Raw genomic sequence first — 23,530 nt, forward strand, 5'->3', positions numbered from 1 at the left:
ACGTATTTAAATACCAAACAGGCTGCATCCTTAGCATAACGCAGGGCTCATAGCTTGCAAAAATATCATAGAATGGTTTGGGCTGGAAGGGACCTTTAAAGGTCATCGAGTCCAACCCCCCTGCCATGGGCAGGGACATCTTCAACTAAATCAGGTTGCCCAGAGCCTTGTCCAACCTGACCTTGAATGTTTCCAGGGATGGGGCATCCACCACCTCTCTGGGCAACCTGTGCCAGTGTTTCACTACCCTCAGCGTAAAAAATTTCTTCCTTATATCTCATCTAAATCTACTGCCCTTTACTTTAAAGCCATTCCCCCTTGTCCTGTCGCAACAGGCCCTGCTAAAAAGTTTGCCGCCATCTTTTTTATAAGCCCCCTTTAAGTACTGATAGGCTGCCATTAGGTCTCCCCAAAGCCTTCTCTTCTCTAGGCTGAACAACCCCAACTCTCTCAGCCTTTCTTCACAGGAGAGGTGTTCCAGCCCCCAGATCATTTTCGTGGCCCTTCTCTGGACCTGCTCCAACAGGTCCGTGTCCTTCTTATGCTGAAGGCTCCAGAGCTGGAGGGTAAAGGGCGCGGCTCCAGCTGCAGGGGGGGGCTGCACCATCTACTGACAGGTATCTTCTGTCTCAATTTGTATACAACTTGTGTACTCATTAAAAGAGTTAGTAAGTGTGCATGTTAAAAAAAACAGCAGGAAACATTTAGAAACATTTTAATTTCCTTCATTGATATGGTTACAAGAACAAGCTAAGCTATGACTGAATATTAAAAAGTATAAAATACTCTAATAATGCAGATATCTATCTGCTAAACTAGTGTGATAACCAATAGCTCTGCATAATAAGCAGAGGTATTAAACAATATGACTTACAAACACTCTAAACAATATGGTGTATAATCTCTAGTACAACAAAAAAACAAATCCTGAGGAACTACCAATTACCTGAGTATTAAAATTAAAATGCTGTTTCTGACTCATATTCAATCAAGTCACGATAAAGCTGTCAAATAATATTGCAAAGACATTTTCGTTCAATTGTAGCAGGAAGATTAATGTTGTAACTTTTTTCTTTGTTATAAATGTGACTATTTCTCATCCATAAAGATACACCAAGTCACATGTGAGTGTGCAGGTTTTTGAAAAGAATCCAGATGCATATGGCAGGAAGAGTGTAAAAAAAATGCTCCACCGTACATTTTTCTTGCTTATTTCTTTCTCCTGTACCTGAGTATTTATGCAGAAAACAAATAAGGAGAAGGGACATCTCCAGGCAACACTTAAAATTTCTAGCTTACTGTAAATAGGCCAGAAGAGTTTGGGTATGTGAAAATCTTTAAGCGTAACTATTACTGAGGCTGAATTATTAGAATTGCCAGCACATCATCGTCAGAATTCTCAGTTACATTTTATCTAAACACCACCAAAAACTTAGTAGGACATTAGTATCTAAACTTAAGTCTTCTGGATGGAAATTCACAAAAAGGAACCAAGGGAAAAAAAGCATCTTTCTTTGAGCTTTCATGCTACACGATCATTAATTGACAAAAAATGTTAAAATAATAGAAGCAGAGAAATAAAAATCCTTTTCCCAGGTGCCAGGCATCTCGCTCTTCTGTTGATTTCAATGGGAATGATTTTGGTAAGAGCTGAAACTTAGCAGTTGTTTGAATCACACTTCACTCAGCCTGACGAATCACCACAGATTTGAAAATTACAACGTGGCATCTACAGGTATAATCATAGTGTCCAGTGCATGCACCTACCCTTTCATTGTGGCCTTACCTCCCAATTTCTCTTATTCAGAGCTATCTTTCCCCATTTTAGTTTGCAGAAAATATGTGCATTGTACAAACAGCATTTCATAACTCCACAACAGCATAAGCAAAAAAGTACAGTTGTTTATAGGTAAGGCACACCCCAAGAATATCATTTAATCCCCATTACTTTGTGCGAGAGTACCTCTCTCAAGCAGAAAAGCAAAATGCAGATCAAACATAGGAAACAGAAGAGGGGAATAATATGTAACTTACCTTTTTAAACATAACTAATGAGATAACAGCAGATGCTGTGAAAAGTGCAGCTATGATTATCATCATAATGCCAACAGGAATACTCTTATTAAGACCAGTAAGAGATGAAATCCACCCACTGGAGGAAAAAGAAAGGACAAACTTTACTAGCACAGCACATGAACCATTCAACCACAGGTATCCATATCAAGGGAAGCTTTATAACTTCCTGGTTCTGATCAACTTTGGGTATTTTTGAAGAAAAAGTCATAGGAATTTTACATAAGCGTATTTCGGTTCTCTAACAAGCTTTTAGAGCTTAGTTTCCATTTTTCCCAATGCATGCACTGAAACTATAAGAAAAATTGTAAAGATGATTATCCTTGAGCAGAACTGTGAAATTAGAGAGCTGCTCATCAACTTTTTGGGGTTTTTTTGTCATACTGTCATTTCAAACTGATTTAAGACTACATGATTTCGTGGAAGAAAAAATGTCCCTAAAAAGATAGCTTCTAACTTCTTTAAATATAAAACAAAAACATGCCACACACACAGGGCTTCTATGTGGGAAGACTCACTTAATTGTATCCACACAGTGATGCTTTCTCAATTGAGGTTAATATGAAAATTTTTTGAAGTAGACAGGATCAGATTAACTAATAGAAAAGATTACTATATCAGTATCTACTTCAAACACTTCCCCATTCTGCAAAATTGAAACACCAACAGAAAAATACAGTATCAAACTTGAAACCACAAAAAGCAGGTTGCCTTAAGAAAAATAAGACATTAAGAGAGAAAAGATTCTTCCACAGAAAAAAAAGCAGAAAATTTCTGTAAACTCAAACAGCCTTAAAACTTTCCTCTACCTGTTTCAAATTGCTTTGATATCCCCTATGTCCAACTGGACTCTACCACAAAACTCCAAAATCCAAACTGTAATTAGCATTTTCTGATGATCTGGCTACTTTTCACACCCCCTCCCTAAGTATCCTTAAAAGCACAATCCACATACTTGGAGAGTTGGCCCTCTAAAATACTTTTTTATTTTGTTAATGTCGATCAATGTATCTATGAAAAAGCAAAACAGCAGATTTGAGAACAAAAATAACAAAACAGGATCTTTCCTTACACTACAGTTCTAAAGCAATGCTGTTTTATCTGCCTATGTTTGGAGGTTAGCAGCAAAAAGCACTGATACAGAGAAGTGTCATTACCCAGCTAGAGTACTGCCAGTCATAGCTCTCCATGCTACCAGCTGGCTACTACAACCATGCTTTTAGTTAATTCAAGTTTGTTGGGCTTTTTTCCAAGGATTGTGACTGATTCCCAATAGCTTTTCCTTGTAAAATCTAAATATTAGACCTCGAAGACTCAAATAAAAGATAATATGCAGGAAAGCTTCATGTAAAAGCTTATATACTTACAAGCATCAAAAAGAAAAATCAACTATTACAGAATAAGGAGCTGAATCAGACGAATGAGCTTTTCAAATAATATCAAAGATACACCACTACATTCACCCGAATACATTGTTGACTCATTCTTCAAATTTTAGCCATAAATTTCCTTAATAAGTAGTAAGTATATTAATATAACTAGAAATAACTAATGATACAAAATAATATGCACTATATTATTACTATCTAAATTATTTTCATTTTCTCTAAGTTTTGCTTATGTCTTTATCTTAAATATAGCACAAATAACATCTCTACACACCACCAAAATAGAGGAGGTCATGTATAAAAGAATAGTTCAAAGTGGTTTACACTGAAGGATAAGATTTTGTCCAGCCTAATAACAGAAGTACGTCACACTCTTGGGATGTTTCACCCACTTTTCCTAGTTAAGAGCACTCCAAAAATGCTTTTTTTGAGTGCTAAATGTAACAATTCCAGTGAACACAAGATTTTTTTTTTTAAAAAAAAAAACCACACAGACTGAATTGCAGTGACTTTACCAAATATGAGTGTTTGTCTTACAGACAGTACAATGCTACAGCAAACAGAATACTCACCAGTTTCCCCACCTTTGAAATCCTGCAGCTTGAAGTACATGTACAGCAAACTGACAGATATATACAAAGAAGAACACAAAGAACCTGAATGAACTGTCACTCCTGAAAGAGGGGGGAAAAAAGATTAAAGCAGCCAGGATATTAATGACTTTTTGCAAATACTCTAGGGTACTGATCTAAAAATTTTTTCTGCATTAACTACAGGAAAAGTGCTTTCATTTATTGACAGTGACTTGAAGTATCAGTAATTCTGTGGTTTCATAGACTGTTTATTTACAAGAGCTGCTCCTTCTTCTTTAATATTTTTGCCACCTGCACCTCTAACAGAGGTGAGAATAGCAGCAAGATACTATTCCCTAGTGTTCTGTTCAGCACACAGCAGGGCCTCTTAGACTAAATATGTAAGTTTTGCTACAATGCATGAAGAACAGAATTCTGTGCCACTTTCAGACTGAAGTTCACAGTGCTGGCAGGATGGGAAGAAAATATTTTACTTGTAAAAGGAAGTAAAATCTAATACGAAATTACTGAAACATAGTGCAGACCAGAATACTGAAGCAGCTGTTGCTTAAAAGCAAAATATACAAAATAGGTTTGCTGTTTAAATTACTAAAATGCCAGCCTGACAAAGACTGAAAGTAAAAAAAAAAACCCAAAACCCAAATATAAATGTACAGGCAAAATCTCAAAGACCTCTACTTACTACTATCAAAACTAATGATATGATATGCTTGCTACCAGAGTTCTAAAGAAAGTAGAAATCACTTAGTTAAGTCACAGAACCAGATTTTGCTGTTAATAGCTCTTCCTGCAGAAGGGAGTTTGTTAATTTCTATTTATTCAACCAGTTCAGTTCAATAACTATTTCATTTTCAGATGAGCAACTGACTGAAAGTTGAATATGCAAGTAGTAGTCTTCCTTTTCCAAACAACCAATATTCACTAAGAAAAGCTATGGCTTTACTAAAGAGCAAATGCAAGTTAAACTATATGATTCCTCAAAGATGTGTGGGTAGAGCAATGCCTCCTTGGTTATCAAAAAGAAACATCTCATTTAGTCTAAAGGTTACACTTAACTGCAATTTCTGGCCATCAATCTTTCTCCACAAGAATTAGTGCATTTTAACTGAGAATATCCTGAATCACTTCAATGTAAAAAAAAATTCCCCAAGAAATACTGTAAGAGTACAGGATTTAGAATCTCTACATGCTGATTTTCACCAGAAAAAAAAGTTCAGTTTTGCATGAAAACCAACCATTCTATTCTTAAACACAAAGCTACCATACCTCACGCTTGTGAGGTCTGCAAAGATTGCTAAAAGCTAGGAAAAATACTAGAGTTTGATTACTATATACCTGCTCTACTCATTCTTAAGAATCTCAGTCTACTTCAATTACAGACACTGTAGGTCACTTAAAAATATGGTATTTTTAAGTGTAGAGTTTTATGAAGTTCATTCAGGAAGCCAAACATCTGAGACACTCTTAACTATTAACCTACTCAAATTCTTGGTGTGAAGGGATAGAGATTTAATGAGAATCTTGCTTAAAATTGTTATCGGCCCAATACAAAGTTTCCTACAAATATTTTGTCAATGGTAGAAGCTATAAATACTTTAAAGGATATTCCATGATATTCCTAGCTATTGCCATCTATGTTGCAAATACAACAACTGAATTATTGGCAAACATACTACTTGTTTCTAATGAAAGCATATTAACGGATTATCATAATGATAATCAAGCAAACTCTGTAATGTTAATGCATTTCAACACGTTTTTAAACATCCTAAGTCAAGCTGAAGTTGTTACCTGAAAGCTCCATAAAGTGGTCTGTACCAGCAGACAAAAGAACAAGGGGTAAAAAGCAAGAACCAGAGAATACTCAATCCAAAATCAACCCCTCGCGTAGCATCAACGTAAAACCAGGCCAAACATCCAAAGATATTAAGAAACAGTGTCACTGTATGGACTGTAGAAGCAAAAGCAAAATAGTCTTAATTAAGTTTTGTTTATACAATAAATTATTGCAACTGTTAAAGTAATACCCAAACTGAGCATTTTTAAACAAAACATCAGCAAGCTGACAATAAATCAACACCCTCTCAATACCCTCAGCAATAAGCTGATTTTTATACAGTTTTCTAACTTTCAGGTAAATCCTGTATTCACAAGTGAAAGTACCAAACATGAAAACTCAAGTACTATCAGGTATATGGTGAAAGAAAAAATCCTGTCATAAAAATAAAACATTTTCAAACTTAAAATGATGAAAAAATATTTCTACAGCTGCAATACAGTAATAACTGGATACAGATATTTAACAGACTACTGAATATTTTTTGAGAGAAAGCTTATAAATGATATAAAATGCATCACAAATTTAGCACTGCACACATTCTAATTTGAAAATAAAAATTTCCAAAGAAATCTTTCAATGAAAAGCTCTTTGTCTTCCATGTAATAAAGCAAAAAAACCCCACTTAGTAAAACTGTTTCTCAGTAAAACAAGATCTGCAAGAAGCTGTTCTAGATGCTTTAATACATATTGCATATTCAAATATTTCTTACAACATTGGTCTTAAACATCTGCCTTTTTGGTGCTCCGTTCTTAACTCAATACCAGCATTTTCTCATTGCAGACCTTGTTACAGGTTAACTATTGAACTTCTACTAAAGAAAATGCATTGGCATTATGACTTCACAGTTTATTTCAAATACATTTAGTTCTTAGAACCAAAAAAGAGACAGCAGTATTAAGAAACATTACAACTACTACCTTCATGCTATCTGGCACAGAAGTTAGTTCTGCCAGACTTAAAAGACGAACATGTATTTCTGTCTTTGTTCAGCAATAACCAGTGATTCAGGAGTGATTTTGCTATCTCAGAGGACAGTTTCTGTTCTTGTGGACCAGGATAAAGTAGAGTATTTGTAATTGAGAGTGCATAAGCTGCTCCTTGCAGCCATGATTTTTTATTTAAGTTCAGAGAAACATTTTTCTCTGAAAAATGAAAATGTTACTCTGGAGAGTAAGGTTAACAGAAGAACTGGCAAGATAATAAAGATTCTGAAAGAAAGACTCCTCAAACTCTTTGCTGCCCTTTTAACGAGTACTTAAATAAGCCCTAAATCAACTTAGTGGGAAAAAAATCTTAAAGCAAAATGCCCACATCATTGCATGAAAGGCTGATGAAACTCAAATTTCCCTCGGACAAATCCTATTTTCCTCTAAGAGTCACCAGAAACAGAAAACTTTGTACTTTTAAATAAAAAGCATTTAATGCATCTACACATCTTAGCACTGTTCCAGGAGGTCAGCAAAGCACCTAATTTCAGAATTTGTCTGTGTATGCCTCATAAAGCACAACAAAGGATACAAATCGAAATTCCTGCCTTCCTGTGATAAATATGAGAAAGCTTACTAAGGAGTATTCCTTCTTTTTCTAGTCAATACTGGAAAACAGGGAGACCCCCTAGATTACTAGAAACATCCGCATTCTGGTGGAGTTTGAACTTTCCGAAATTACTACTTTTTTTGTAATTGCAATTACGGTAACAGGACAAGTTTTAAAAAAATACCATCAGTGCAGAGGAGGGTTGGAACGTCACACCCACTACTAATACCTATTAGCACAATAAAACGAGCAACATAGGGGTCTACTTCACTACCGTCATGGAGAATCTCAGCTGTAAAAACAGAGTATTAGCAAGCTATGGATGAAGAAATGGGACCTCACTGACAATTCTGCCTTCGCTCCACTCGCCCTTCTCTCTGCCTGCTGCAAGGTACAGAAAAATATTTGTTCTTTGAGCCAACACCTTCACTAAGTGACCTAGATATAAGCTTTGCTGTTGTTTGAACAGAGAGGTGTTTTTACGTTCAGGGTAACGGTTTAAGTACTTTCCACCTACTTGCCCCTTCAAATTAAATTATGATATAAGTTATTAGAAGATAATGACCACCTGGGGGCTGAAATGACCTAAGGCTTTGGCTGAAGTCTGCAACATACAATGTCTATAAGACAATAACTTCACAGCTATACCAATACAGTACTCAGTGTGAAGTGATTCAAGAAGCCTTCTCCTAGTTTAGCTGTGGAATCAGTTGAGGTTAAAAAAAAAAAAAAAAAAGGACATTCATGCCAGAATAAGAGTGAACAATGGGGAATTACAATATAGTAAATATTCAGACACAACTTCATTTTTATTAGTGTAAACTTCCTTATACAGAAGAATCCTACTTAGACATACATTCCCTGTCTTAATTAACTACACTTTATCATCCACTATTGTTTGAAAGTGAATTGTAGACAAAGACCACAAGTTGCACTGATGCTATTTGGCATCTACATTATTGATTATTTTGCAGTCCCATTTGGGACTGTATAAAAATAGATTCCTGTATTAAGTTTCAGTTCAGTAATGTTTTATTGAGGGTATTCTTGGGAAACCAAAGTCCTCACTAGAACACATGACAAAAGAATGTGCTTCTTCCCAGGAATCAGCTGGACTGTCACCCTGTAATAGACTGCCTCAAGGGGAACGGGATGCCTACAAACAGAGGGTTTTGAAGCCACAAGGCAACTGACAAGTGATGACAAAGCTGGTGAATTTTGATCACATCCAACCTTGGAGCACAGAGTGGCTTCAAATGTAGTTTAGGCTTTTGTTCCTTTTCTGTTCTGCTCTTTTTGGAGAGGGGGCGGGTAAGACGTGCAAACACAGCCTACAAACAACAGAAGTATTTTCCATAGGAAAAAGTATATTCTAAAACAGGCTTAGATCAGCACATAACACAAGCACATGCTATCAAAAACGTGGGTTTTTTTCTCTACACAGTACATTAGGACTTCAGCTAAAATATTGGACACAGTCCACATTGTAAAATTCTTGATGCTACACACTAAAAAAACCCTAATAATACAGAGTGGACCAAGCAGCGAATCTGTAAGACAGCCACCAAACAATCATATACGTAATCTACAAACAAAGGCTGAGTAAACTATGCTAATTTAGCCAAAAGGAGATGACTAATGGGGATAAATGTGTTCTCCATAACAGTGGACAGAACAGGGAAGATCAAACACAGGAAGGGAGAATTAAATTATATACTGGGAAACATCTTCTAATGATAAAAGACAGCAACACCCTAGAACAGGCTTGGAGGGAGTTTATGAAGTGTCCATCCTTGGAGGTTCTCAGGAACAGGCAGAACAAACATCAACACAGACTGATATATGTACTGTTGATCATATCCTCAGACAGAAGGATGGATGAGATGAACCTCTCCTAAACAGAAAAAATACCATAAAGTTGGCACTTTAGGGTATTATTTTTCGATCAGAACCTACAGTTTAAGTCTTTGGTCTTTGAAAACCTCTAAAAGTCTTGTTCATAGAAAATGGAAACATTCACAACCTATATAAAGTAACAAACCCAAATGCCACAAAAGCTTTCCATGAGATTAAGCAGGTCTTGGGTTTGTTATTTCAAATAAGAAATATTCTTTGACAATCAGTACTGCTCATTTTGTACATGCTGTCAGCCTGTGGGGAAAGTAGCTGGAAAACACAGGCTTTTGAGCCAAAAAATTTCTGGTGTTAGATACGGGTCAAGAGACATGGGACATTTCACTAGTAACAGCATAGAAAGATCTAAAAAGTAGTGCTCAGTGCTAAAGAGCCAGGAAAACTGTCATTCTATCTGCAAGCCACTAAAAGAGCAATGGTCACAAAACCAAGATAGAACAGAAAAGCTCCACTGGCAACTGACAGAAGCCATTACTAGCTGATTGATGTAGTTCACAAAAACATGGGAGCACTCAGTCAGTTTAAAAAAAAAAAAAAAAAAAAAAGCGCCAAGGAAAATTTTCCCAAGGAAAAAGAACAAAAAAATGTGTAAAGATAAAACCACATCAAGGAATCAGAAAACTCTGACTTCTGATACAAATAGAGAAAAGATGGATGAATTCACAGAATAGGGATACAAACAGACTTGTTTTCTCATGAGATAAAGAGCATATAGATCTGAAACAGGTAAAAAAGTTTCCTCAGATACATAAAGACTAAGATTAAAGATATAAAAAGTGATACTAGCCACGGAAACACACAGAAAACTGAAACCAAAAGGTTTGTTCCTAGGGCTGCTAAAAAGGAAGAGGAAAACTAACCTACTTTACAAAGTGCTGAGCACGTGGTACTAGATTTATCCAAATGTAATTACGTGCACAGAACCCCTAGGCCTTACAAGACCTAGGAAGTTCTAGAAGAAGAAATAAAATGTAGGGTAGAGCAGCAAGCAGAAGCAGGCTGGTTTGCTATGGTAATAAGTGCCTCCACTGTGGAAGCACAGCCACTCTAATGAAAAATGAGCCAACCCATGTAGATACAATCCTGGGAAAGAAGAGTCACAAGGATTGATTCTACCGCCAGCCCTAAGGCACGGAGTTCTGTACTCAATCTTTTTTTTTTTTTTAGCCCGAAATAGATTTTGTCCTTCTTTTCCTTTATTATACCCTTTTCCTTCCTTCCTGAGTAATCCCTAAGTCAGAGAGTACTACAGCTAAAGAAGGTAAAGAGCAAGAGGACTCAGTTAAAATCTCAGTCTACCTGGAAGAAAATCTGTCATGTTAGTGTAAAACCACAAATCCTATATATTTTGAAATACTGTAACATTGCTGCTTCCTTTATTTATTGCTGTAAGAAGGAAAAAGAAAAACAGTATTAATATTCCAATTCTCACTGCCCAACTTCACCTTCTGTTTGAAACATACGGCACTTTCAGAACTCAGTCCTGCAAATGGCCAGAATTAGTAACTTTCCTAAAATTTTGGAGTACTTGATCTTAGATTTCATATAAATCTCAAATGTCTGTCAGATTTATGAGAGTGACTAGTCACACATTCTACAGTGGACTTAGTTGCTTATTTGAAGATTAATGACCCAGCAACGAATATAGAAAGCTGTGGATTATGATGAAGTGGAATTCACTTGATTCAACGCTGACTGCTCATTTTATGTGTTTCAATTACGTGGTTCAATCACAGTAATAAGATTACCAGATTAACAGGTAAAATTACGGAGATTTGCTAACTATATCTGAAGCCGTGAAAAAATACAGAAAAGTTCTGAAATTCACATTCCTTTAGTATGCTAAAAATATATTAAAGGCATCAAAGCACCTAAATCTTTGGAATTTCCTCAGTCTCAGAGTAATTATTAGGCTCTCATCACATTGGACAAGACAGAAGAAACAAATGTTGTGGCATTTGTACATTTGGTTCATCCAGCATTTATCCAGTCAAAACACAGCACCTGAATGAGGGCAAAATTAACCCCACAAAGATGGTGTAGAGCATTCTTGGTGTACAAAGGATAGTTTTAACATGGACTGATTCTTCAGCTAATTTACGCTATTTTTTCTAAATAGACTAAAATTATGTTGTCTCCACTATAGACTAAAAACTATATTAAACTATATAAAACTATGTATATTAAAGCAAATGGATATTATACTTATATTCTTAAACTCACAAGTCTATTAACACTGATTGTGAATTATATTTCTTAATATATAAGCTGATTTTAAAAACAGTAAAATTATTTCTAAGTTAATAAATGGTCAAATCTCATTTTACAACAACAGAGATACTTAAACCAGAAAACTACAATATACTAGAACCAACTTGCCTTAGGATAATCATCCTCCTTTTTTTCTGTGGAAGTTTCCATGAAATAATTCAATACTTTTAAAATTGAAGCTAACAAAAAGATTTCACTTCAACATTTGACTTCTGGATTTAAAACAGTTCTCATTACAGATGTTGCAAAAGCCAAAGTAGCAGGTATATATCATCAAGTTTGAATACGCACTGTTTTTTCTTTTAAAAAAAAAATACTTACACATCCACAAATAGTACATAATCTTTACTGTCTTCTGGAATTCTACAGGAATGTCTACAGAAAAGTCCTGGTAGAAACAAGGACCTACTGGAAAATTCTCAGGAAGAGGTGGCCAGTTATTTTTTCTACCTGCAAAACAGAAAAAAAAAAAAAAAAAAAAAAAAGAAGAGCTTTATAATACAGTTTTAATCTCTGTATACTAGAAAGAGATATGCATTTGGACTTGTTCAAATTGTTTTATGCATGAGTTTCACAAGCGTATGGATAACTTGGGCTACCAAAACCCAGGAGTTCCTTACACAATACTGAAAATAAACTTCAGAAATAAAATACAATGAAGTGCAGACAGATCAAGGAAAGTACAATACTTTATCTATGTAAAAGACTAAGCAGGCATCTGACAGTTCCTATAAAGTAATGAGAAAAGAGAATTCTTCACAAAACAAGCAGATATGGGCAGAAAAACAATTTCTCAGAGTTCCTTGACTTTTAAATACACTTTTCCCTGAAGTCCCACCATACTCACATACTCTGTTGAACACAAAGACTGGAGACTGAAAAGCATTCTTTGTTCTTAGAATCCTGGTATTTTTAACACCAGGCTGTCTCTAACACTTTGAATTAGTTCCCAATACAGTTGTATTGGGAATACAATATAGAAGTCAAAGCTTACCTAAAAGCCCGTAAGCCTCAAGAAAGGCAGCTATTGAAATGGTCTAAACTACCGTTTTGTATCAAGAAGATGCCCTACAGCATCACTGTATTTTGATACAGTTGTGTGACAGAGTGATGACACCACAAAGGACACAGTATCAGACACTTTGATTTCCTGTATGCTGAGCTGCTCACAGGCTAGAGTATACGTTCTGCCGAACGCAAGTCATACCAAGCGCAGACTCAGAGATTCAGCTGAGGTAATAACCGCAACAAACCTTTACCATGCATCCAGAATTTGAAATGCTAAGAGATACATTAATCATCATGTTCCAAAAGTGCAGCTGAACTAGAGACTAACCTAAAGGCACCTTTATTTGAAATTCTGACAGGTTTTGCTTGCAATTTCTATCTTCAACCATAACTTTACTAGCAGTTCATCTGATAAGAACAGAAAACTTGCAATGCTTACATACTTGCATTATTTCTTATTTGTTTCCCCACTGAGACAAGATGAAGGCTGTCAGTTCTGCCCAAACAGGTCCAAAGCACTGATATCTGTTAAGTTTTCTGCCTCTTCTACTGAAATTTTTACCAAGCCTTTTAGAGCAGTGGACTGGCAGAGGGAGCATACAGAAGGTAATCAAGTAATACTCCCATCCATATTAAAAACTACCTTGGGATTTCTTATGTGAAAAATATCTGATAATAATTCAGATCTTCATTCTGCAATATATGGTTATTTCTCTCAGGACTAATAGTTTCAAGACAGAGTTATGGAAAAATTCAGGTATCTTATAAAAATTCAAGTTATTATTTAAGAATTGTATTTCATGCGCTTTCCTGCTGCTGTGATACAGGTTTCAAAATTTTCTATTAAGACTGAAAGACAGCTTGGTGAGACAGTTTGAGACCAAAAACTGAGTGGTCTTTTTCTAAATACACTTTGGATACTTCACATTCCAAGATTGTATCCTGATAAGCAAAGAGCTAGCTCAGAGTTACTTCATTCAACACAAGTTACCACCTCAAGGCCTATAAACATAACTTCAACGGCATGCCTACACTACGCATGCAGACACCCCCAAACTAGCTTCATGCAAGCACAGGAAGGGATTTTCAGGCATGTCCAAATGAACTAGCTGAAATAGGAAGCAGCACATTTTAATTAGCTCAAATGCAATGCTGCACAGGACCTGAACAGAGAAGACCGAAGGCATCGAGCTGAGCTGACCTACCAGCTTGAAGATCTTTGCACTGTAGTCAATTGCATATGACAACAGTGTCCTAGATGTATAGCCAGCATCTTAACTTGAATGCAAATAGCTAGACTATTGCAAAAGACCCTGTCCTCCAATGAAGACAACTTTCCAAAGTTTCCAAAGAAGTTCAAATGAGTGCGCAAAAGAAAAAAAAACTCAAAAGGAAAAGACTATTTTTCTCCTCAGTCACAATATACAATTCCTGATTTGCAGCATCTTTTACACAGTCATTTGATAAAAAAACTAGTATCTTCTCTAAAGCTTTAACAGCTCTCTCTTCTCTGTTCAGCCTTCCTAAAGAATCCTTTAGATACTTCATGGATTCTTCAAGCACTTTGATGTGAACAACTGCAACCTAATAATAAATACCCATTTTAGAAATATCCTGAAACATGCATGGAGTATCAGAGTTACATTCCCTAAGATACAGATGAACAAAACTGTCCCTAAAGCCTGGCAGAGAAAAGTAATCAATCCAGACCATCAATATAAGTTAGTGAAATTAGAAGAAGGGCAATACATGGAGAAGGAAATGAAAAAACAACAACAACAAAAAAATCACTATCTGGGAGAAGAGGTACAGAGATTTAATAGAGAGATTGAAAAGAACAAATACTGAGAAAATAAAAATGGTTTAATGAAGGGACAATAACACCATGATTCTTTTTCTTAGAAGAAAAATAGCAATTCCCCATTCCCAAATCCTAGCAAATGACTGGTCTCTATAGCTTCCTGAGGAGGGGATGTTGAAAGGGAGGTGCTGAGCTCTTCTCCCTGGTATCCAGTGACAGCACATGTGGGAATGGTTCAAAGCTGCACCAGGGGAGGTTTGGACTGGACATTAGGAAGCATTTCTTTACCGAGAGGGTGGTCAAACCCTGGAACAGGCTTCCTAGAGAAGTGGTTGATGCCCCAAGCCTGTCAGTGTTTAAGAGACATTTGGACAATGCCCTTAGTAAGACTCTTTAAGTTTTGGTCAGCCCTGAAGTGGTCAGGCAGTTGGACTAGATGATCATTGTAGGTCCCTTCCAATTGAAAATATTCTTTCTATAAAATTCCCTGAGCATTTGAATTACTAAGCAATTAAGCAATCTGGAATTGTACCACTGCATATTCAAAAAAACCAGCACATATGGAAATAAAACAGTCAGAATTCTAGATACAAGTGAAAAGACCACACAAAGTCAACCTTGCACACAGTGTTTTGTTTTGGGTTTTTTCCTAACTTCAGTCTGAAGTTCTTCCTTTTGAAAAGGAATATTCCCATATATCTACTTCTAGCAAAGTATCTTCAGTTAAGAGGATGTAAATCTTCTCATTTGTGAAACCGCTGTACAAAACCTGATGCTTTTGCACAGCACACTTACAGTTTGTGGCAAAATGAGAGATACCAATCTTCACTATGGGTTCCAAAGTGTCATATGAAAAAATTAATAAAAGATTAATAATAGATCTTTCTGCTATTTGCATAGAATATTATGTCTGTAACACAGCAAAAGACAAGAAAATGTTTCAAAACAGGAAAGTTCTCCTACAGCTATAAATACTGACAGGAGAGAAATCAAAGAGGTGTTACTTTTGAAGTTACTTTTGCTTCTTCTCAAAATGCTCCATTTATATTCAATAGTATTACTTAGATATTAACCTAGAATAAAAACAGCTGATAGCAGAGAGTAACATGTAACAGAGGCCACATTTAAAATTTTTACAGTGAAAATCTGCACAGGCCAGGCCAGTTTTTATTCACTATATGCATTGTCTCACAGGAGATAAAACTTTCTTTTCCTGAAGAGATTATAAAACCCCCTCTTTGACCTGTTTCACAATGTCACTGTAAAACTAAAACAGTTTCTAAGAAAAAGTGAAATTTCTGCAATTTAAAGAAGTATTTTTTTCATGCATACCACCCTGCTGATTAAGACTCTGCATCTCCCTTTCTCTGCGATCTAGTTCAGCTGCTTTCCTTTCCAGTTCTTCTTGACGCTTTAGCAGTTCTGCCTGGGCCAAGGCATGCTCCTGAACAAAACAAGCATTGTTAGATATTGATAAAAAATACAAACACAAAATAAATATTCCAAGTCTGTTTTATATAATAAAGCATCTCCAGTTATTGGTGAAGGTTGACCTAATATAATATTGCATGAATTCATGCATTAACCGATTACTTCAAGGCACTATTGATTTTCATAAATCATTAGGAAAGCAATGCTTATTTATAAAAGACATTATTCCAGAAGTGTATGTAAATAATTATAATTAAAAGGAACCTAGTGCCTGAAAGTTACAGACAAACCTTTGCAATTTGTGTGTAAGCAGTTGGTTCTTCCGTTGGTTTCATTATTGCTGGCTGGGTACTGGGTACATTAGGCATTTTCACATTTCCTGGAGGAGGCTAAGAAAACAGGAGACAATTAGAGGGAAACAGTTTCCTATTCTAATAAACATCTTTTCATTAACTCTGTAAGAACCAATCTAGTTGTTTTAAAGGCAGTGCTACTGATAAACTGAAAATCTGATATGCTGCCTGCAATATTTATAACTGTCGTGGTTTAACCCCAGCCGGCAACTAAGCACCACACAGCCGCTCACTCACTCACCCCCAGTGGGATGGGGGAGAGAATTAGAAGAGTAAAAGTGAGGAAACTCATGGGCTGAGATAAAGACAGTTTAATAGGTAAAGCAAAAGCCACGCACACAAGCAAAGCAAAACAAGGAATTCATTCACTACTTCCCATCGGCAGGCAGGTGTTCAGCCATCTCCAGGAAAGCAGGGCTCCATCACGTGTAACGGTTACTTGGGAAGTCAAACACCATCACTGCGAATGTCCCCCCCTTCCTTCTTCTTCCCCAGCTTTATATACTGAACATGACGTCATATGGTATGGAATATCTCTTCGGTCAGTTGGGGTCAGCTGTCCTGGCTGCGTCCCCTCCCAACTTCTTGCACACCCCCAGCCTACTCGCTGGCAGGACAGTGTGAGGAACAGAAAAGGCCTTGACTCTGTGTAAGCACTGCTCAGCAATAACCAAAACATCCCTGTGTTATCAACACTGTTTTCAGCACAAATCAAAACATAGCCCTGTACTAGCTACTGTGAAGAAAATTAACTCTACCCCACCCAAAATCAGCATAATAACCTTTAGGAAAAAGAAGTTAACTATATTCTGTGGTGCAGCGTTCTGCTTATTTGGTTTTATGCTGCACTACTTGCCGTAAACACACATGGAATTTTAGGGATCAATAGGAAGTAAATAGAATTTTAATTTTGTTCAGACATGAATACGAATAAGGACAGTTACTGTTTAAGATAATTGCAGGATTTAACAGTGATCTGTTCATATTCTGAAACACGATGCCATTTATTAGTAATATCTTCCAGAGCTTTCTACTTAACAAAGGCTTGTATCACCTGGCTAACTAGAGAAGCAATGTACCATAATAGATTTTCCAATTCAAGATCCATAATCTATTGCTTAAGTATTCCACCAGTATGTACTGTTGTATCTGGTTTCAAGCACCACTGGCAATTCATTCACTTGGTCACTACCTATAAGAATACAGCTTACAAGAAGCTTTTAGTAGCTCAGTTTTTTTCTTTTTTCTTTTTTGTGTTAAATCCTTTGTGGAGACTTTCTCCACATCTCTCTATCATACACAATGTTAACCATAAGGAGCTATCAAACCAAGGAAAAAAACTACTGCCTAGATTGAAGTTATCAACTGAACTTTACCAAAGCAGATCAGTATAGCACTACTATGATGTTGTTTTATTCTTAAATATGCTTGGGGGGAAAATACAATTCTTTCTTTATGTAGAGCTTGCAACATGAAAGACTTTCCTGTTCTGTGATCTTGTAAGACAAAGAACCACTTGTTCCTAATAAGACTGAAATCAAGAACAAAAATACAGTGAGAAGTGTGATGTTTATAATACAAAAGCACCTTAAAACAAAGCAGGAATCAACTAAATACCACTAACTTGGCAAATTATGACTTGGGCCAGATTATCTGCGTCTTTTCTAACCATGTTTTGAAATGCACAAATGCAATACACTGAGGAGAACACATCATACCTGAGTAAACTCCACCTCTGTGTGTGATATCGCAGCGTACCTCAGCAACATCAGCTGATTCCAGCATTTCAAAATTATCTTTCCACCTTATACATCAGCTCCTAACATAATAGTGAGCTATCAGAGAGGTCTCATTTCTCAGAAATGCTTGGTGATTTAAGCTTTTCATCCTAAGAAAGATTACTCAGTGCTGTAGGATGAAGACAACTGAAGGCTAAGTAGCAGGTCCTGCACTTGGGTCACAACAACCACACGCAGCGCTGTAGGCTTGGGGAAGAGTGGCTGGAAAGCTGCCCAGAGGAAAAGGACCTGGGGGTGCTGGTTGACAGCTGGCTGAACATGAGCCGGCAGTGTGCCCAGGTGGCCAAGAAGGCCAATGGCATCCTGGCCTGTATCAGAAATGGCCAGCAGGAGTAGGGAAGTGATCGTGCTCCTGTACTCGGCACTGGTGAGGCTGCACCTCAAATACTGTGTTCAGTTTTGGGCCCCTCACTACAAGAAAGACATTGAGGTGCTGGAACATCTCCAAAGAAGGGCAATGAAGCTGGTGAAGGGTTTAGAGCACAAGTCTTACGATGTGGAGTGGATGAGGGAACTGCGTTTGTTTAGTCTAAAGAAAAGGAGGCTGAGGGGAGACCTTACCGCTCTCTACAGCTACCTGAAAGGAGGTTGTAGCGAGGTGGGTGTCGGTCTCTTCTCCCAAGCAACAAGTGACAGGACGAGAGGAAATGGCCTCAAGTTGCGCCAGGGGAGGTTTAGGTTGGATATTAGGAAAATTTCTTCACCGACAGGGTTGTCAAGCATTGGAACAGGCTGCCCAGGAAAACGGTTGAGCCACCATCCCTGGTGTAGATGTGGCACTTAGGGACATGGTTAGTGGTGGACTTGGCAGTGTTAGGTAGACGGTAGGACTCGATGATCTTAAGGGTCTTAACCAACCTAAATGATTCTATGATTCTATGAAGCTGGTTCAAGACAGTTAATACTGCTATTTCTTATGTTGGAGCATTCTGTGATAAGGAAAAAGGCCAGTATGAGAACTCCTACAAAAAACAGACAACTGTCATGGTTTAACCCCAGCCAGTGACTAAGCAGCACACAGCTGCTCACTCACTCACCCCCGCTGGGATGGGGGAGAGAATCAGAAGGGTAAAAGTGAGGAAACTCATGGGCTAAGATAAAGACAGTTTAATAGGTAAAGCAAAAGCCACGCGCACAAGCAAAGCAAAACAAGGAATTCATTCACTACTTCCCCTCGGCAGGCAGGTGATCAGCCATCTCCAGGAAAGCAGGGCTTCATCACGCGTAACGGTTACTTGGGAAGACAAACACCGTAACTCCGAACATCCCCTCTTCCTTCTTCTTCCCCCCAGCTTCATATGCTGAGCATGACGTCATATGGTGTGGAATATCCCTTTGGTCAGTTGATGTCAGCTGTCCTGGCTGTGTCCCCTCCCAACTTCTTGTGCACCCCCAGCCTACTCACGGGTGGGGTGGTGTGAGAAGCAGAAAAGGCCTTGACTCTGTGTAAGCACTGCTCAGCAGTAACTAAAACATCCCTGTGTTATCAACACTGTTTTCAGCACAAATCCAAAACAGAGCCCCATACTAGCTACTGTGAAGAAAATTAATTCTACCCCAGCCAAAACCAGCACAACAACCATCAAGAGTCTTATCATCTTCTGCTTCAAACATAAGATACAAAACCTGCACCAGAGTAACAAAAAGCTACTGAACAAAAACACTTATGCGTTATGCATTGTAGGCCAGAGCAATGCTACAAAAGCCAAAAAAAAAAGTCTGATTATTGTAGCTCTGTGGCTAAAGTAAAAATAGCTTTGAAAGCATAACTGATAAGCAGCTGCCTGCTAGACTGATGAGCAAGACTGTTCACAATCTCCAGCAAGGACTCCAGTAGCCCTCCCGTAACAGTAATATTACCTGTAACAGTGTAAAAAGGTGGATTGTCAGACTAGAAAATATTTGAACAATGAATTCAAAATATTTACCCTTGGAAGACGCTTTGTCCAAACAGCCTGCAGTGCTGCTAATGACTGGAACATGCATATATGCTTATGAATAAAGGAACCAATCGTAAAGCTCACTAGAGCTACATAATCAAAGATGTTAGCTAACAGTATATATGATAAACAACATTAATATAAGGTACTAATTATGTACAAGATTCTTCCGATTCAGATTTCTATATTGTTTAGGTTCCACTATATGCTAGCTGGCATAAGATATGGTATTAGACTTGCTGTCTACTGTGCATGTAATAACATTTGTGTATAAGACCCAGTGCCTAGGTAAGAGCCTGTGCTCCCTGGAAGAAATGAGACTACACCAGTGTTTTGTAGCAGGTGCTGTGCATCCTGGAATCCTAAGAAAGTCAGTAGGGGCTGGGGCACAAAAGCTGTTAAGGGATGTTACAAAGACCACCACTTCCGGCAGACTCTGAGACCTGGGGACTCCTCCTTTCCAACTGCTGGAGCCCAGTCCAGCACACCCTGTGACCCTTTGAGGGCTCTCCATTCCAGGCTGATGGAGACAGCTCTTGCTTTCCTGTTTGCAGGTTCAGCTAGTAGCAAGTTGAGTGCGTATCCCAGGGATGCACACAAATACACACACACCCGCAACACACCAAGGACGCTAGGATGGCCAGCTACACAAGCTGCCACAGGCAAGGCACCGCCTTTAACAACACCCCCACACACCACTATCAGAACTACATGGAACATAGGTACACAGAGTCATATCCCATTCCTCCTCTCCAGCACTGAAGTCCACTATTGAAAGCACATACCTCACTCTAGATTCACAAGCACACCAACAGTTGGAGATCCCTCAGATATGAGCAGCAGGCCCTCAGCCTGTCTGATACACCTGCCTGGATCTGGAACTCTCTTACCTGGTTTCCTCCTGTTTGCCAGTTAGCCCAGCTTGACGTTCACTAGAAGATTCACGCACTCCTACGCTTGTGTCACAAGCAACCTCCACACTCACAGCTCCCTCAAACACCAGCACGGGCTCGCAGCTTGCCATATATCCAAGTCCAGACCCTGGACTCCCTTACTCACTTTTGGCTCAGACTTTCAGTCTTCTCAGAGAGAGGTTCTCCTCCTATTTGCCAGCTAGTCCAGCTTGAAGTTTGCTAGTGAATTACACATACACACAGAGGAAAACACACTGGTCCCTTCTGTTGCTGGCACCTCAAACATGTGGCCCCTATGACCCACGGTCCCTCCAGCTGCTCAGTTGTTGACACCACAGACATATGGACCACTACTACTTGGGGTCTGACCATGTTGCTGGCACCTAGACTTTGCAGCACTCACAGATGTGGCAGAGAGTGAAATGTCACAGAAAAATAGTTAAGAAAGGATTTAACAGTAACTGCAGCAATTAGGCACATGGCTGTCAGACAAGTGTACTGACTGGGAGCAACTTACAGGCAACCAGCCCCTTTTAATCCATCCTCTTCTCTAGTCTCCTCCGCAGTCTCCAATTGCTCCACATCTTTGACTATTCCCCTAAATATTCCTTAATAAATTTTGCATAGTCCCACAGGCGCCCCTTAACTATCCATAATATTCATGCTTATCTTGTTTCTTCCTTCTTATCAGCTAAAAAGTCCAGGCTGACCCTCTTCAAAGCCCATAAATTAGTGGCTGAAGAGTTTTGATCTTCTGTTTTGTCTCTGTTATCACTTATCTATCAGGTTTGTGTTTCTGCCTTTGTTTATTGCTTTCCCTTTTACTTATTACTCCCTTTAAACCGAAAAAAAGTCTATATAACCTTAATGAAACAGATGCTCTCATGTTCTACATATCCTTACAGTAACCAGTACGACTGACTTGATTATTTGGACGACCATGGAGGTTTGCAACTGAAATGCTACCATAACTTTTACAAGGATGGTACATGATTAACAATCATGTAAACCTTTGGATACTCTGTAATAATATGACAGGGATTATGATCTTCCCTCAGGCCTCAGCCCCTCAAAAACCATACAGCCGTATCACTGTAGTAACATGAAGAAGAACACTCCAGGCTTATTATTTCAAGCACTGCAGTGCAAGGAAACAGCTGCCCTGAGTCTCATGTTGTTAGATCTGTGTGCCACAGTCCATTACTTAATGCAGGAATGATGCAGCACTCAAGGCAACTTCCATGTCTGTTTGAAGGTTAAAGCCCCTGTCTGTGTAGAGGTCTGCTAAAAAACAACAAAATAAACCCTAAACAAACAAAAAACCCAACCAACAAAAAAACACGTCTGATTAGTACACTTTTCCACAATCCCCCCACCCCTACTTGCCCAGTAAAGAACTTGTACCTTCTGGCCTCTTAATTTTTGAATCCTTTTAAGAGCTTTTTCTATAGTGAGTGTGACAGCTGTCACTTTTCCTTCCTCTGGTATGAAGCCAGCTGAGGTACATTCCAGTTCATGCTTTAGCAATTTTCCATCTTAGTTTTCTTAACACTCAGTGGAGTACCTATTTCTGGCAAGTTATCGCTTCTTTAAAGCCTATTCTATTGAGAATTCAAGTTTAAGACACTTCCCCTGTAAAGAAACAACTTAGCTTTTTCCTACATCATTATCTTCTATCAGTACTCTTACAACCTTAAAGATGGCAGAAGCTTCCTGCTTCCAGGAAAGAAAGTTTCCCAAGTTGTTCCACAAGTTTTTCCTCAGAGCTTTGAGCTTGCCTTACAGTTTCACACTTAGCGTGGCAGAGTTTAAGCTCTTTAAGTTTTCTTTGAAAATAGCTTCCACTTCTCTAAAGGCTGTCTTACCCCAATAGCACACTTGACAAAGCAGCAAAAAGCCAGCATGGCTAGTCTCTTCTTATGGTGCATCTAAAGCAGCTATTTTTGAGCTACAGTAAGTATGTCTACAGCATTCATGAATGTTATGGTGTGTTTAACAGCACTTATGAGTTATTTACTATCACTTGATGGAATTAGTGCATGATGTTAGAAAAAGCAGAGAGAAAAGCTTGAAGAGAGTCAGAGGTAGTAAGGAAAGATAAGAAAAAAAAAAATCATGTATCTGCTTCAACATCCGCTGTTAATTTTTGCTAGGTATCACTCCAGAATTTCTGCTAGATTGATATATGTATTAAGAATATAATCCCAGCAAAAGTTGCATTCCAGCCATTGTATTCACAGGATACAGCCAGTTGCTGAAATATAGTGGCATTTCTTCATTAAGTACAGAAAAAGCCACACATGTTTTTGTATACTACTGTGTTTTCATAATTACTTATCTTAGCTTCATAATATGTGCACAGGGGAACAAAGCGTCAGTGCGCAAATCTACCTCAAATGGTGGAAGTTCAATATTGCTTTAATGTGTTTATTTTTCCAGGTTATTATTCAAAGATCACAATTCAATGCACAACAGGCACAGGTATTATAAATCATCTTCTATAGATCAAGAACCTAATGAAGAAAGCATTGTAATCATAGAATATCTCAAGTTGGAAGGGACCTATACGGATCATCAAGTCCAACTCCCTGCTCCTCACAGGACTACCTAAAACTAAACCGTATGACTAAGAGCATCATCCAGACACTCCTTGAGCTCCGACAGGCTT

General features: G+C 38.0%; 1 protein-coding gene across 2 annotated transcripts in view; it reads right to left on the reverse strand.

Annotated features, from left to right (window-relative positions):
• Positions 1-23,530, reverse strand: part of LOC143172382 (secretory carrier-associated membrane protein 1) — a 47,880-nt gene that overhangs the window by 3,292 nt on the left and 21,058 nt on the right. The window contains exons 3-8 of one of the 2 annotated variants that reach the window (XM_076361781.1): positions 16,147-16,245; positions 15,761-15,869; positions 11,938-12,066; positions 5,846-6,005; positions 4,034-4,135; positions 2,035-2,152 (exon numbers count right to left, since the gene is read on the reverse strand). In XM_076361781.1, the coding sequence (XP_076217896.1) occupies positions 2,035-2,152; positions 4,034-4,135; positions 5,846-6,005; positions 11,938-12,066; positions 15,761-15,869; positions 16,147-16,245 (717 nt within the window). Of the gene's footprint in view, positions 1-2,034; positions 2,153-4,033; positions 4,136-5,845; positions 6,006-11,937; positions 12,067-15,757; positions 15,870-16,146; positions 16,246-23,530 lie in introns of both variants that reach the window. The other variant, XM_076361780.1, reaches the window with a different exon arrangement.

Source organism: Aptenodytes patagonicus, chromosome Z (assembly GCF_965638725.1).
Source record: "Aptenodytes patagonicus chromosome Z, bAptPat1.pri.cur, whole genome shotgun sequence".
In the NCBI taxonomy this organism is placed as follows: Eukaryota; Metazoa; Chordata; class Aves; order Sphenisciformes; family Spheniscidae; genus Aptenodytes; species Aptenodytes patagonicus.